This window comes from Scyliorhinus canicula, chromosome 17 (assembly GCF_902713615.1).
Source record: "Scyliorhinus canicula chromosome 17, sScyCan1.1, whole genome shotgun sequence".
Classification (NCBI taxonomy): Eukaryota; Metazoa; Chordata; class Chondrichthyes; order Carcharhiniformes; family Scyliorhinidae; genus Scyliorhinus; species Scyliorhinus canicula.
The window spans coordinates 91,266,151-91,281,977 of NC_052162.1; the positions used below are offsets into that span (position 1 = coordinate 91,266,151).

Genomic DNA, 15,827 nt, shown 5'->3' on the forward strand with positions numbered 1-15,827 from the left:
GGAGAACAACAAAGTGTTTCTGTAGCGGGCCAAAACTGTACTTTTGCTTAAGTTCCTGCCTTAGAAAGTCTAATTTCTGAATTGGCCATTTCCTCTCTCCCCCCCCCCCCCCCCCCCCCCCCCCCCCCCCCCCCCCCCCCCTCAGGCTGTCACCAGTGAAGATGTGGGTAAAAGTGATGAGAAGGTGGAGCGGGGTAACTGGTCGTCGAAGGACTGACTACTTGCTCTCAATGATTGGCTGTGCTGTGGGTCTGGGCAACGTCTGGAGATTCCTTATCTGACTTACAAAATGGTGGAGGTAATGTAAAAAAATCTGAAATACAAGAGAGAGAAAGAGAAAAGTTAAGGGGAACAAATTATAAAGAATCTTAAATTCACTGGAAAAGGAAACTTCTTGCACAAGGTAACTAATACAAAATTAAACAACACTGATATAAAGAATGATGAAGTCAATCTCACACCTTTGAACTATTTATACAATTTGTCTTGGGATGTGGGTGATGTGTCAATGTGATAGTTGAGAACTGTAGGCAAGAATGAGATCCATCAATGATATTTTAAAATAAATATGAATGGACCTTGACAGTTGAGTTAAATTGCTGATTTATTAATTTTGAATATCTTTTAAAGTGATATTGTTTAAATCTCATGAACCGTCCGCATCAGTCACGTTTACTGCCCAATATCTGAAACACTCAGTTTTTCGCCACAGGCTATGGGGTCAGGTTTGGAGGTTGGGTTCAAACCTGCTCATTTTTGGTGCACTTCACACGCAATGGAAAACCAACAACAAATGTGTAAAAATACTATAACACCATTGCAAAAAGAGAGAGAAAAAATGTTGATTCAGTTAGTGAATGAAATTCACAAAATGGGAATTTCTTTACAATTTCATTCAGTTACTGAACATCCCGCATTGGAGCTAAGCACCTCTCATACACTAATGAATAATCACACCATAAAATCCCATCGGAATGAAGATAAATGGATTCTTTGTATCGCGACGTGTGGAAATAAAGATATTTCTGGACAAACAAGACTGACAGATTCAGATAAACAGAGAGACAGATAAACTTGTTTTCGTAGCGATCAGAGATACTTTTAACTCAATTTCCCTGGGAGGAACAATAATGTTCAGTTTGAAAACTTGTTAATTCCACTAGTTGTCACGATCCACACTAATGTCCTTTACTATATTTTCCAGGTGCGTTTCTCATTCCCTACGCACTCATGCTGGCACTGGTTGGGATGCCAATGTTTTTCTTGGAATCTTCCTTTGGGCAGTTTGCCAGCCTCGGACCTGTGACAGTTTGGAAAGCCGTGCCAATGTTCCAAGGTTAGCGATTGTTCAGGCAAAGGTGTTGGCAGCAGTTTAACTGGGTAATAGCGTTCAAATCATAACCTGCTGGTTTTATTTTTGTCATGAAACAAGGATTTACGGTAGATGTGCTGAAGTACTGATCGACTATATATTTTGCAATATCGTAGATGCACTGGTAATGATCTTCCAAGAATCCTTAAAATCTGGAAAAGTACCTGAGGATTGGAAAACTGTCAATGTAACACCTTCATTCAAGAAGGGCGGGAGACAAAAACATGTAACTATAGGCCAGTTAGCATTACATTAAGAAAATATTTGTGTCCATTAGTCCATTATAAATGAAGTGATAGAGGAGCATTTAGAAATGTAATATAATCAAGCAGAATAAGTGTGGCTTCATGAAGGGGAAATCGTGCCTTCCAAATTGATTAGAATTCTTTGAGGTGGTAACGAGGTGGATAGATAAAAGGGGAATCAGTGGAGGGGAACCAGTGGATGTAACATATTTGGATTTCCAAAAAGCGTTCAGTAAGGTACCGCACAATAGCCTGCTTAATAAGATAAGAGCCCATGGTGTTGAAGATGGTATATTAGCACGGATGGAGGGTTGGCTAACTAACAGAAGGCAGAGAGTTGGGATAAGAGGGACATTTTCAGAATGGCAACCTGTAACTAGTCGAGTGCCGCAGGGATCAGTGCTGGGACCACAATTATTCACAATATATATTAATGACCTGGACAAGGGAAGTGGATGTATTATTGCCAAGTTTGCAGATGACACAAAAATAGATGGGAAGGCAAGTAGTGATGATGGCACAAAGAGAAATATAGATAGGTTCAGTGAGTGAGCAAAACCCTGGTGAGCTGGAGACCATGTTGGACACCGTGGAGGAGAGGTGGGCTACCAGGTACCCCGTGGTGGGAAGGAGGCTGCCATCCATGCGGTACACCAGGGCTGGGCACGAGAGCACCGTGGGCCCTGCCACCAGGACCGGACAGCAGTGCCACAAAAAGCTGCACGGCCTCCTCAGGGCGACCAGGGTAAGTAAGTAATGGACAGCGACAAGAGCCCACAAACCACAGCCCGAGACACCGCAGAGCTCCAGTCTGGGGTTGACACTGACTTCCCATCACAGCCTGTCTCCAACACCCTCCATCATCCTAGGTGCACTAACCTGAGTTGGTCATGTTAGCAAAGAGGCTCCTGGGGCACTACCTGTTGTGCACCACCATGTGCTGTGGTACATCAGGTGGAGGTAGGAATGCCCGAGGTGGCAGACGGTCGGAGGGCAGCTCGACCCCATGTACTAGTTGCCATCCAGACAGGTCTCGGACTACTGAAAAGTGCAGTCCCATCGATAGTGGTGATGCCAGGGTCTACATGAGGGGATATCCATGACCATCCAATGTCGGCAGATGCAGTTGGAGGAGTCCAACTGCCTGCAGGGCAGGAGGCAGTGCTGACCATGCCTGCTACCCAGGCCAACACCACATGGGTGGTATCTGCAGTGGTTGTCTTTGGTGCAAAGTTATCAGCTATGGGTCAGTTCCCAAGGCCTGGAGCACTCTGTGTGGGCAGTGGTCAAGTCACAGGACAGAGCTGACCTGTCACAGGAGATTGCAGTGGCGCTCCAGAGCGAAACCCAGTCACGGCGGGTCATGGCAGAGAGCATCTGCGGCTTTGCCCAGGCGCAGGCCGACCTGAGCCAGTCACAGAGGCAGGTGGCACAGTCACTGGGTGATGTGGCACAGACCCGGTGGGAGGTGGTCCAGTCTCAGATGGACCTGGCACAGTCACTGGGTGATGATGCACAGTCCAGAGGCAGGTGGCGCATCCCCTCTGCTCCTTGGCCGTGAGCATGGTTGAGATGGGGGTGGGGCCTCCAGGACTGGCAGTGCCAGATAATGGGGGAGCTTCACGGGTTAGCTCCACTTGCATCCACTTCCTAAGGAATATCCCGGGGGCATCGGGCACCCTGAGGGGGGAGGAGGCAGGGGTGGTGCCAGAACACCACATGCCTCAGTGCACCCCCCCCCCCTCCCCCCTGCCCTCTATCCCTGGTGCATCTGATGGGCAGCAGGCAGAACATGCTGGACTACGCCACCTGGGACAGCAGAGTGGCAGAGTGACTGCCAGGTCCATCCAGGCCTGGTCGCTGCAGAGACCAGCCGTCAAAGGGTCCCATGTAACAGGGTGGGAACCGCAGCAGACTGCCTCCACTCCTGATGTACCATTTGGGGATTCAACGATGGGTAGCATTAGGGCCCATAAGGCCAGAAAGGTGGACACCAGTTCGGTTGGCACCGGTGCAGCATACAGTATAGAGTCAGGGGCTAGGGCACAGATCTGTACATATATGTTCACCGCTTCACAATAAACACCTGTTAAGATCATTGTAACTTGCCTCGGTGTTCTGTCAGAAGGGTGTGAGGGATGGGCTTCGAATGGGCAGACAATGTGGAGCAGCAGAGCTCATGATGAGTCATCATCATCCCCATCCCATGCACCAGACCCAGTGTTACTGCCAACCCAGGGCCTACACCCCGGAGGGGATTGCAAGGGTGGGGGAGGAGGGGTGGTGACACAGGGGGGTTGGTCATGGGAGGGGTTGGTCGGACGGGGGCAGATGTAGGGGTGGGGTGGGGTGTCCGTGCCGCTGGCTAAGCCTCCAAGTCGATGAACCTGGGGCGCTCAGGGCATCCTGTGCACACAAGCCCAGGCGCACAGGTTGTGCGGCCTCCTGTGCCTGCCTGGGCCCAATGTCCTGCCCATCCTCTCCCTTCCTGCACCCCCATGTCAGGCATGACCTGGCCTTCGTCACCGTCCTCCAGCACATAGCACCTCTGCCGCACGATGTTGTGAAGAATGCAGCTGGCCACCATGATGTGGAAGACTTTCCCAGCACTATTCTACAAAGAAAAGTACAGCACAGGAACAGGCCCTTCGGCCCTCCAAGCCCGTGCTGATCATGCTGCCCGTTTAACTAAAATCTTCTGCACTTCCTGGGTCCGTATCCCTCTATTCCCATCCTATTCATGTATTTGTCAAGGTGTCCCTTAAACATCACTATTGTCTCTACTTCCACCACCTCCTCCGGCAGCGAGTTCCAGGCACCCACTACCGTCTGTGTAAAAAAGTTGCCTTGTACATCTCCTCTAAACCTTGCCCCTTGCACCTTAAACCTTTGCCCCCAAGTAATTGACCCCTCTACCTGGGGAAAAGGCTCTGACTATCAGGTCGCCCCTCAACCTCCGTTGTTCCAGTGAGAACAAACCAAGTTTATTCAACTGCTCCTCATAGCTAATGCCATCCATACCCGGCAACATCCTGGTAAATCTCTTCTGTACCCTCTCTAAAGCCTCCACATCCTTGTGGTAGTGTGGCGACCAGAATTGAACACTATACTCCAGTGTGGCTGAACAAAGGTTCTATACAACTGCAACACGACTTGCCAATTCTTATACTGAATGCCCCGGCCAATGAAGGCAATCATGCCGTATGCCTTCTTGATTACCTTCTCCACCTGTGTTGCCCCTTTCAGTGACCTGTGGACCTGTACACCTAGATCCCTCTGGCTTTCAATGCTCTTGAGGGTTCTACCATTCACTGTATATTCCCTACCTCCATTAGACCTTACAAAATGCATTACTTCACATTTGTCCGGATTCAAAGGCCTTACTGAAGTCCATATAGACAACGTCCACTGCCCTATCTGCATCAATCATCTTTGTGACCTCTTCGAAAAACTCTATCAAGTTAGTGAGACACGACGTCCCCTTCACAAAACCACGCTGCCTCTCACTAATACGTCTATTTGCTTCCAAATGGGAGTAGATCCTGTCTCGAAGAATTCTCTCCAGTAATTTCCCTACCACTGACGTAAGGCTCACCGGCCTGTAGTTCCCTGGGTTATCCTTGCTACCATTCTTAAACAAAGGAACAACATTGGATATTCTCCAGTCCTCCGGGTCATCACCTGAAGACAGTGAAGATCCAATGATTTCTGTCTAGGCCTCAGCAATTTCCTCTCGAGCCTCCTTCAGTATTCTGGGGTAGATCCCATCCGGCCCATCCTACCTTAAGATTTTTCAAGACGCCCAACACCTCGTCTTTTTGGATCTCAATGTGACCCAGGCTATCTACACACCCTTCTCCAGACTCAACATCCACCAATTCCTTCTCTTTGGTGAATACTGATGCAAAGTATTCATTTAGTACCTCGCCCATTTTCTCTGGCTCCACACATAGATTCCCTTGCCTATCCTTCAGTGGGCCAACCCTTTCCCTGGCTACCCTCTTGCTTTTTATGTACGTGTAAAAAGCCTTGGGATTTTCCTTAACCCTATTTGCCAATGACTTTTCGTGACCTCTTCTAGCCCTCCTGACTCCTTGCTTAAGTTCCTTCCTACATTCCCTATATTCCACAGAGGCTTTGTCTGTTCCCAGCCTTCTAGCCCTGACAAATGCCTCTTTTTTCTTTTTGACGAGGCCTACAATATCTCTCGTTATCCAAGGTTCCCATAATTTGCCGTTTTTATCCTTCTTCCACACAGGAACATGCCGGTCCTGAATTCCTTTCAACTGACATTTGAAAGCCTCCCACAGGTCAGATGTTGATTTACCCTCAAACATCCTCCCCCAGGGCAGCACGGTGGCCTAGTGGTTAGCACAACTGCCTCAAGGCGCTGAGGTCCCAGGTTCGATCCCGGCTCTGGATCACTGTCCGTGTGGAGTTTGCACATTCTCACCGTGTCTGCGTGGGTTTCGCCCCCACAACCCAAAAATGTGCAGAGTAGGTGGATTGGCCACGCTAAATTGCCCCTTAATAGAAAAAATAATTGGGTAATCGAAATTTATTAAAAAAAAACATCCTCCCCCAATCTAGGTTCTTCAGTTCCCGCCTAATATTGTTATAATTAGCCTTCCCCCAATTTAGCACATTCATCCTAGGACCACTCTTATCCTTGTCCACCAGCACTTTAATACTTACTGAATTGTGGTCACTGTTCCCGAAATGCTCCCCTACTGAAACTTCGACCATCTGGCCGGGCTCATTCCCCAATACCAGGTCCAGTACAGCCCCTTCCCTAGTTGGACTGTCCACATATTGTTCTAAGAAGCCCTCCTGGATGCTTCTTACAAACTCTGCCCCGTCCAGGCCCCTAGCACTAAGTGAGTCCCAGTCAATGTTGGGGAAGTTGAAGTCTCTCATCACAACAACCCTGTTGTTTTTACTCATTTCCAACATCTGTCTACCTATCTGCTTCTCTATCCCTTGCTGGCTGTTGGGATGGCCTGTAGTAAACCCCCAACATTGTCATTGCACCCTTATATTCCTAGTCTCTACCCATATAGCCTCACTGCCCTCTGAGGTGTCCTCCCGTAGTACAGCTGTGATATTCTCCCTAACCAGTAGCGCAACTCCGCCACCCCTTTTACATCCCCCTCTATCCCACCTGAAACATCTAAAACCTGGAATGTTTAGCTCCCAATCCTATCCTCCCCTCAACCATATCTCTGTAATGGCAACAACATCATAGTTCCAAGCACTAATCCAAGCTCTATGTTCATCTGCCTTACCCGTAATAATTCTTGCATTAAAACATATGCACGTCAGGCCACCAGACCCGCTGTTTTCAGCTACATCTCTATGTCTGCTCTTCCTCAGAGCTATACTGGCCCTATTCCCGAGTTCTCCCTCATTGCTTTTACCTTCTGACCTTTTGTTCCGGTTCCCAACCCCCTGCCATACTAGTTTAAACCCTCCCGTGTGACACAAGCAAACCTCGCTGCCAGGATATTTATGCCTCTCCAGTTTAGATGCAACCCGTCCTTCATATACAGGTCACACCTGTCCCGGAAGAGCTCCCAGTGGTCCAGATAACGGAAACCCTCCCTCCTACACCAGCTGTTTAGCCACGTGTTTAGCTACTCCAGCTTCCTATTGCTAGCCTCACTGGCACGTAGCATGGCGAGTAATTACAACCCTAGAGGTCCTGTCTTTTAACTTTCTGCCTAGCTCCCTAAACTCCTGCTGCAGGACCTCATGCCCCTTCCTGCCTATGTCGTTAGTACTAATATGTACAACAACCTCTGCTTGTTTGCCCTCCCCCTACAGGATGCCCGCTACCCATTCGGAGACATCCTGGACCCTGGCACCAGGGAGGCAACATACCATCCTGGAGTCTCTTTCATGTCCACAGAAGCGCTTATCTGTGCCCCTGACTATAGAGTCCCCATGACTATTGCTCTTTTGCGCTTTGACCCTCCCTGCTGACCATCAGAGCCAGCCGTGGTGCCACTGCTCTGGCTGCTGCTGTTTTCCCCTGATAGGCTATTGCCCCCGACAGTATCCAGAGGGGGTCAACCACAGGGGTATTCCTGCACTGACTGCCTGCCCCTTCTGGTGGTCACCCATTTCTCTGCCTACACCTTGAGTGTGACCACATTTATATAACTGCTATCTGTGACGCTTTCCGCCACCTACATGTGGTCTGTGAGGAGCTCTAGTTGGTTGTACTTTCTGCAGATGAAGCCATCCGGGATGCGGGAAGCCTCCTGGACCTGCCACATCTCACAGTCAGAGCACTGCTTCATTTTTAAATTTAGTGTAGATTCAAAACCAACCAATCAGGTCACTGCTTTACTGTGATGTCACTTCAGTCCCCCCCCCCCCCCCCCCCCTCCACCCCCACACAATTTGAAAAGGTAATAAAAATAAAAATGAATAAAAATCACTTACCTTCCCAGGTTCTCAGATGCTCTCTGGTTCTCTCCCTGCAGATTAAAAGTTATAGGCCAGAAGAAAGAGAGAGAACAAAACAGTAGGGAAAAGCACCTTCTCCCACTCTGCACCGAATTACCTCACTGCACCAAATTACCAAGTTCCAAATTCCCACTCTGGATGTGTCTCCTTCACTTGCGCAAAGGGGCCCTCGAGAGTGGTCCAGGCACCTGAATCGCATCTTCAGAATATCGTCTGTGAGCGTAGTGCATCTGTGGAATGGTTTATCCTAGAGGGCTATAGATGCTGAGTCATTAAGTATGTTCAAAGCTGAGGGAGCAGATTTTTAATTAGGAAGGGAATCAAGAGTTATGGGTATAAGACAGGAAAGTGGAGTTGAGGATTATTATTTCAGATTAACCGTGACCTCATTGAATGTCTCAGCAGAACCGATGGGCCGAATGGCCTACTTCTGCTCCTATGCCGTACAGAAAAAAATACAATTGATTTGTCTGACCAGCAGAATCAGTTTAATTTAAAAACCAAAATTCCCAATCTAAAGTCCTTCTTTGTTTTATTTTAAGGTGTGGGGATCACAATGGTCATTCTGGTTACAATTGTCAACATTTCCTACAATAGCATGATTGGTTACAGCCTGTATTACTTGTTCGCCTCCTTCCAATCCCCCCTGCCGTGGACAGACTGCTTCAGTTGGTGGGGCGCAGATGAAACATGCAGCAGGACTCCCAAAGGTACTGTCTGAATGTCTATTGGGTAATGTATCGAGACCGACTGTTTATTCTTCATTCTGCCAGTCTGAATGTGAGGGGAAAATGGACAGTAGTTTCAGTGACCATCTTCACTGTGATCACACAGCAGAGATACTTGGGATAGAAATCAGCTGAAGTAAGCATGGGCAACACGATAGCACAGTGGTTCGCACTGTTGTTTCAGAGCGCCAAGGTCCCAGGTTCATTACCCAGCTTGGGTCACTGTCTGTGTGGAGTCTATACATTCTCCCTGTATCTGCCTGGGTTTCCTCCGGGTGCTCCGGTTTCCTCCCACAAGTCCTGAACGACGTGCTGTCAGGTAATTTGGAAATTCTGAATTCTCCCTCTGTGTACCCGACCAGGCGCCGGAATGTGATGACTAGGGGCTTTTCACAGTAATTTCATTGCAGTGTTAATCATAGAATCTACAGTGCAGAAGGAGGCCATTCGGCCCATCGAGTCTGCACCGGCTCTTGGAAAGAGCATCCCACCCAAGGTTAACACCTCCAGCCTATCCCCATAACCCAGTAACCCCACCCAACACTAATTTTGGACACTAAGGGCAATTTATCATGGCCAATCCACCTAACCTGCACATCTTTGGACTGTGGGAGGAAACCGGAGCACCCGAAGGAACCCACGGGGAGGATGTGCAGACTCCGCACTGATAGTGACCCAAGCCGGAATCGAACCTGGGACCCTGGAGCTGTGAAGCAATTGTGCTATCCACAATGCTACCGTGCTGTCCACTTGTGACCTACTTGTGACAATAAATATTATTATTATAATAATGTCACCATGTCATCGTGATTGCAGGATAATCAGTAATGAATAAAAAATGAACAGTGGAATAAAATTAAAGAAAATATTTGAACTTCCATGACTTGTTCATGGAAAAATGAGTTTCTTTCTTCTTTGCCACTCAGAGGTTCATCGTCTTCTTTCAATTAGATTTATTTCTGTCTAGTGTTTGACGTCTGTGTGTCTGTATGTTTGGCTGTCTGTCTGTCTCTCTCTCTCTCTATTTTTGCATGTCCCACATTAACTCTCTTGTCTCTGTATCTCTGTGCTTGCCCAGGAATCTTTTTCTCAATTTTTCTCCTCATCTGAGTTTTTCCCTAAATCTCTCCCATCTTTTTTATTCTGTCAGCTTCGCTCAATCTCTCCCTTCTGACTGATTTTACTTCAAAGTTTTATTCCTTTTCCTTTTTTCTCACCCTTCCATAATGAATCGCTGTTCCACTCAAGATTCCAAACAATTATTTCTAAAGATATTGAAGGTTAATTCTGTTTGAATTGATCCGAGCAAGTTTAAAAATTATGGGTCACTATGAAACTCCTGAAAGAGATGAAAAGTGCTTTGATTTTTGGATCCCAACAATATCTGTACATATGTGAGTGAATCTGGGTTCCACTTCTACCGCTAAGCGATAGGAGCCCCAGTAGAAACCAATCAAAACATTATAAAAATTAACACCACTGTAAAAATGTAAATTAGTATCCGGCGATGCCACATCCCATTAATAAATAAAATGAAGAAAAAAAACAGACCAGCCATTGCTCCATTGGCTGACAGACTTTCCACTGTCCTATAACATGACCCCCATGCTGCCACGGGAGTCACACTGGCTGAATTGCTTCCGGGTCATTGCCTCAGAACCTGTTTAGACTTGATTTTTTTTCAAATTTTGCGGGCAGGGTGGAGGCACATCCGGCCTCCCAGAAACAAGTTAGGACTGAGATTTTATTGTTAAAACTCACTCAGGTAAAAGTGTAAGACTTATTAAAAAGGTAACAACACATTCCGACATTCCTTTGGTGGTCTTGAAATTCCAGTCGTGTTACAGCTGCTGTGAGCTGAATGTGTTTCTGGAGACAGTCTCATTTAAACTGTAATCCATCGCTTTCTAAAGTGAATGCTCTGATATCCGAAGATGCAACAGAGATAAGGGCCGATATTCTCCCCCAACCGGCAGGCGGACTGTACCAGCGCCAAAGAAGGCGGAAACCACTCCGGCATCGGGCCCCCTGGAAGGTGCGGAGTCCTCCACACTTCCGGGGGCTAGGCCGGCACTGGAGGGGTTGGTGCCGCACCAACCGGCGCTGAAGGGCCTCCGTCGGCCGCCACGAGGTGGCGCAAGCGGGATCCCTGCACATGCTCAGGGGGTTTCTTCTCCGCGCCAGTCATCGCAGAGCTTTACAGAGGCCGGCATGGGGGGAAAGAGTGCCCCCACTGCACTGGCCCGTCCACAGATCAGCACTGCCCCCCCCCCCCCCCCCCCCCCCCCCAGGTGCCGGATCCCCCCGCATCCCCCGAGGACTCCGCCGGCCGCCCTCAGAGCCAGGTCCCGCCGGTATCGAGCTTGTGTATTTCACGCCGGTGGGACAGGCCGAAAAGGGGTGGCCACACGTCCCATCGGGGCCCGGAGAATCGCTGGGGGGGGGGGGGGGGGGGGGGGGGGGTCATTGCCAACAGCCCCCAATCGGCGCAACGTGATTCCCGCGCCCGCCAAAAAACTGGCGCGGGAGAATTCGGCAGCCGGCGTCGGAGCACCCCAACGTTTCTCCGACCCGGCGGGGGGGTTGGAGAATCCCGCCCAAGATCCCAAGTCTGATATTAGCAGAGTGGCAAAGAGAGAGAAATGGCATGATATTCTGAAGCCGTCTTCCTGATGTTATCGTGCATTCTGCAGACTACTTCAGTACCATATAGATAATCTTATAGTCATAGATTTTCACAAGTGTGACAGCTGGCTATTGGCACACAATGGAGGACAATTCATATTAAATAAAGGAGCTTCAATCTCCCATCAAGACGCCATCGAAACAGATAGGGGAGCCTTAGCACCCTTCTTGCACAATGAGATTCACGAGTCTTTCTTTGTTCCTGGCTGTTTCTGGAGCCAAGAAGTCAAGTGGCCTATTGTCTATCGCCAGTAACTTTCAACCTCGATGGTGTCTTAACCCAGAGATGCGTTGGGAAATCAGGGTGCGCTATGTGGGGGGTGGGGTTTGGAGGGGGGGGGGGGACCAGAAGGGCCCACCTCATCACCAGGTGATCCTGCAAGACACATGATAAGATGCATGATTTGCCAGAGGTTTGGGGTGGTGCTGGTGGAGGGGCAGGGTGGGGAGGTGCGGTGAGTGGGAAGTGGTGGCTGTGGAGAGCAGTGTGGAGGTGGCACTGCGGGGGGGGGGGGGGGACACACCATTTTCCTTTGGAAATGGTTGTGTTCCATGTGGCGCCGGTGCTAACCCATTAATGGTTGATGAATTGCTCTGACAACGCCACCAATTTCGCTGTCGTAGAACACCACTGATCCAGTCCCGATGTCAACACGTAGTTTCTGGCAGGGAGCATTTTTCCAAGTGCCTTTGCAGTTTTAGCTGTTTTTTTTTCTTTTAAAATCAATCCAAGGCATTACACCAGCTGATGAAAGTAACAATTATTATTCCGCATTACACAAGCCACATTGTGTGACAGAATCTCCTGCCCTCCCCAACTTCCAGCTGCTGGGTCCCTCAATTAGGCGCTGCATGCCATCGAATGAAGGATTCCCTACCCCCCCCCAACCCATCTTCCAAACCCGCGACCACTATAATCTAGAAAGACAAGACCAGCTGATACTTGGGAACTTCCCCTCCAGGAAGTTCCCCTCCAAGTTGCTCACTATCCTGACTTGGAAATATATCCTTGTTCCTTCACTGCTGCTGGGTCAAAATCCGAGTATTCCCTCCCTGATAGCACTGTGGGTGTACCTAGCCCTCAGGAACTGCAGCAGTTCAAGAAGGAAGCTCACCGCCACCTTCTCAAGGACAATTATGGATGGGCAGCAAATGCTGGTCCTAGGGGGGGTGAATGAAAAAACAAATTATGGGCCTCAAGTGGCAGTAGGCCAGAAAACTCAACCACAAGCTAGGGTCAGTTACTAATGGTGTACCGCAAGGATCTGTTTTGGGGCCACTGCTGTTTGTCATTTTATAAATGACCTGGAAGAGGTGTAGAAGGATGGGTTAGTAAATTTGCAGATGACACGAAGGTCAGTGGAGTTGTGGACAGTGCTGAAGGATGTTTTAGGATACAGAGGGACATAGATAAGCTGCAGAGCTGGGCTGAGAGGTGGCAGATGGAGTTTAATGCGGAAAAGTGTGAGGTGGTTTCACTTTGGAAGGAGTAACAGGAATGCAGAGTACTGGGCTAATGGCAAGATTCTTGGTAGTGTAGATGAACAGAGAGATCTCGGCATCCAGGTACATAAATCCCTGAAAGTTGCCACCCAGGTTAATAGGGCTGTTAAGAAGGCATATGGTGTGCTAGCCTTTATCAGTAGGCGGATTGAGTTTCGGAGCCTCAAGGTCATGCTGCAGCTGTACATAACTCTGATGCGGCCGCACCTGGAGTACTGCGTGCAGTTCTGGTCACCACAATTATAGGAAGGATGTGCAAGCTTTGGAAAGGGTTCAGAGGAGATTTACTAGGATGTTGCCTGGTATGGAGGGAAGGTCATACGAGGAAAGGCTCAGGGACTTGAGGTTGTTTTCGTTAGAGAGGAGAAGGCTGAGAGGTGACTTAATAGAGACATATAAGATGGTTAGAGGGTTAGATAGGGTGGACAGTGAGAGTCTTTTTCCTCGGATGTGATGACCAACACGAGTGGACATAGTTTTAAATTGAGGGGTGGTAGATATAGGACAGATGTCAGAGGCAGTTTCTTTACACAGAGAGTAGTATGGGTGTGGAACGCCCGGCCTGCAACAGTAGTAGACTCGCCAACTTAAGGGCATTTAAGTGGTCACTGGATAGACATATGATGAAAATGGAATAGTGTAGGTCAGATAGGCTTCAGATGGTTTCACGGGTCGGCGAAACATCGAGGGCCGAAGGGCCCGTACTGCGCTGTAATGTTCTATGTTCTAAGCCTTCCCGCTCATGATTAAACTGGGATGGACGAGCCGGATTGCCCATTGGATTGGATGGGTTTGTTTATTGTCACGTGTACCGAGGTACAGTGAAAAGTATTTTTCTGCGCGCAGCTCAGCAGATCATTAAGTACATGGGAAGAAAGAAAATACATAATAGGGCAACACAACATATACAATGTAACTACATAAGTACTGGCATTGGATGAAGCATGCAGGGTGTAGTGTTAATGAGGTTCAGTCCATAAGAGAGTCATTTAGGTGTCTGGTGACAGTGTGGAATAAGCTGTTTTTGATTCTGTTGTGCGTGTTCTCAGACTTCTGTATCTCCTGCCCGATGGAAGAAGTTGGAAAAGTGAGTAAGCCGGGTGGGAGGGATCCTTGATTATGCTGCCCGCTTTCCCCAGGCAGCGGGAGGTGTAGATGGAGTCAATGGATGGGAGGCAGACTCGTTGTGATGGACTGGGCGGTATTCACGACTCTCTGAAGTTTCTTGCAATTCCTGGGCCGAGCAGTTTGCCATACCAGGCTGTGATGCAGCCAGATAGGATGCTTTCTATGGTGCATCTGTAAAAAGTTGGTAAGGGTTGATGTGGCCATGCCGAATTTCCTTAGTTTCCTGAGGAAGTAGAGGCGCTGTTGTGCTTTCTTGTTGGCAGCGTTGACGTGGGCGGACCAGGACAAATTCTAGGAATTTGAAATTGCTAACCATCCTCCACCTCGGCCCCGTTGTTGCTGACAGGGGGTGTACAGTACTTGCTTCCTGAAGTCAATGACCAGCTCTTTAGTTTTGTTGCCATTGAGGGAGAAATTGTTGTCACTGCACCACTCCACTAGGTTCGCTATCTCCCTCCTGTATTCTGACTCGTCGTTATTTGAGATCCGGCCCACTATGGTTGTATCGTCAGCAAACTTGTAGATGGAGTTGGAACCAAGTTTTGCCACACAGTCGTGTGTGTACAGGGAGTAGGGGGCTAAGTACGCAGCCTTGCGGGAGCCCGGTATTGAGGACTATTGTGGAGGAGGTGTTGGTGTTCATTCTTACTGATTGTGGTCTGTGGGTCAGAAAATCGAGGATCCAGTTGCAGAGTGTGGAGCCAAGTCCTAGGTTTTGGAGCATTGACACCATCCTGCCTGTGGGTGGGATTTTCTGTCCTGCCACATCAGTTTTCTGGTGCGGCGTGCCCCCGCCGGCAGCGGGATGCTCCAAACCGCCAGCTGGCCAATGGGGTTTCCCATTGTGGGCAGCCCCACGCCATCGGGAAATCTCTGGGCGTGGGTACACTGCCGACGCAATGGAGAATCCCGCCAGGGGAGAATTCAGCCCACGCTCCCTGTATCTAAACTTACCACTGAAGACGGGAAATAATTCTGGTCTGTACCACTGTGTTCTGAACCATCTGTAACATGCCCCATGTAGTAAAGGAGTTTGGGCTGAGTGAAGTAGTGACCCTGATTACATCACGTGAATTAACAGCTTCATTCCCAGTGAAATGGAATTCTAAAACACATTCCCCATTTTCTAGATCCACTCTGCAATCTCACTCTGGATCATGGATATTTTGAAATGGTGAATACAACATGGCTGCATGTAAACAATGCAACTTGCCCAAATGGATCAGAAATCTACGTTCCTCACCAGGGCCCAAGTGAGCAATACTGGGAGTAAGTAAATGACTACAGAAAGCTGCACCTAGAACCTGCACAGCTGTACCAGTAGCTTCCACTTGGGACAGTTCATTGGGGGAATGTCCTGTTTATTGAATGAAAAGCTGTTTGATTTAGATAGAGGTACTGTTTACACTATACACCTGTTACAAAATAACATCTTGGGCAAGCGACCACTTGGAAACGACAACTGTGGAAAAAGTTTGATTTATTTCCTTAAATATTTACATTTTCTACTCCCCAAAGGGTCTCCCGGCACTGGCGGGGTCTCCCGCGCCCGGCCCACACTCCTGCTGCAGCTGGTGTAATGGCAGATCAATGGAGGACACGCATATTTATACAACTCCTAGTGGGCGGGGCCAGCCGGCAGGAGCTACTGGCGAACCTGTAGTACAGGTCCTACCTTACATCCCCCAATACAGT

General features: G+C 48.7%; 1 protein-coding gene across 1 annotated transcript; it reads left to right on the forward strand.

Annotated features, from left to right (window-relative positions):
- The first annotated feature begins 272 nt into the window (after positions 1-272).
- Positions 273-15,405, forward strand: LOC119951477 (sodium- and chloride-dependent neutral and basic amino acid transporter B(0+)-like). Its single transcript, XM_038774687.1, has 4 exons — positions 273-298; positions 1,205-1,336; positions 8,631-8,798; positions 15,263-15,405. Exons 2-4 carry the CDS (start codon positions 1,231-1,233, stop codon positions 15,403-15,405), a joined length of 417 nt encoding a protein of 138 aa, XP_038630615.1. The 5' UTR covers positions 273-298; positions 1,205-1,230.
- The last annotated feature ends 422 nt before the right edge of the window (positions 15,406-15,827 follow it).

Bases quoted from the DNA above. Each gene is read 5' to 3' on its own strand.
- LOC119951477 (XM_038774687.1), top strand. From the start codon at position 1,231: ATGCTGGCACTGGTTGGGATGCCAATGTTTTTCTTGGAATCTTCCTTT. The intron at 1,337-8,630 runs GTTAGCGATTGT...TTTTATTTTAAG, and splicing joins AGCCGTGCCAATGTTCCAAG to GTGTGGGGATCACAATGGTC. The intron at 8,799-15,262 runs GTACTGTCTGAA...CCCATTTTCTAG, and splicing joins ATGCAGCAGGACTCCCAAAG to ATCCACTCTGCAATCTCACT.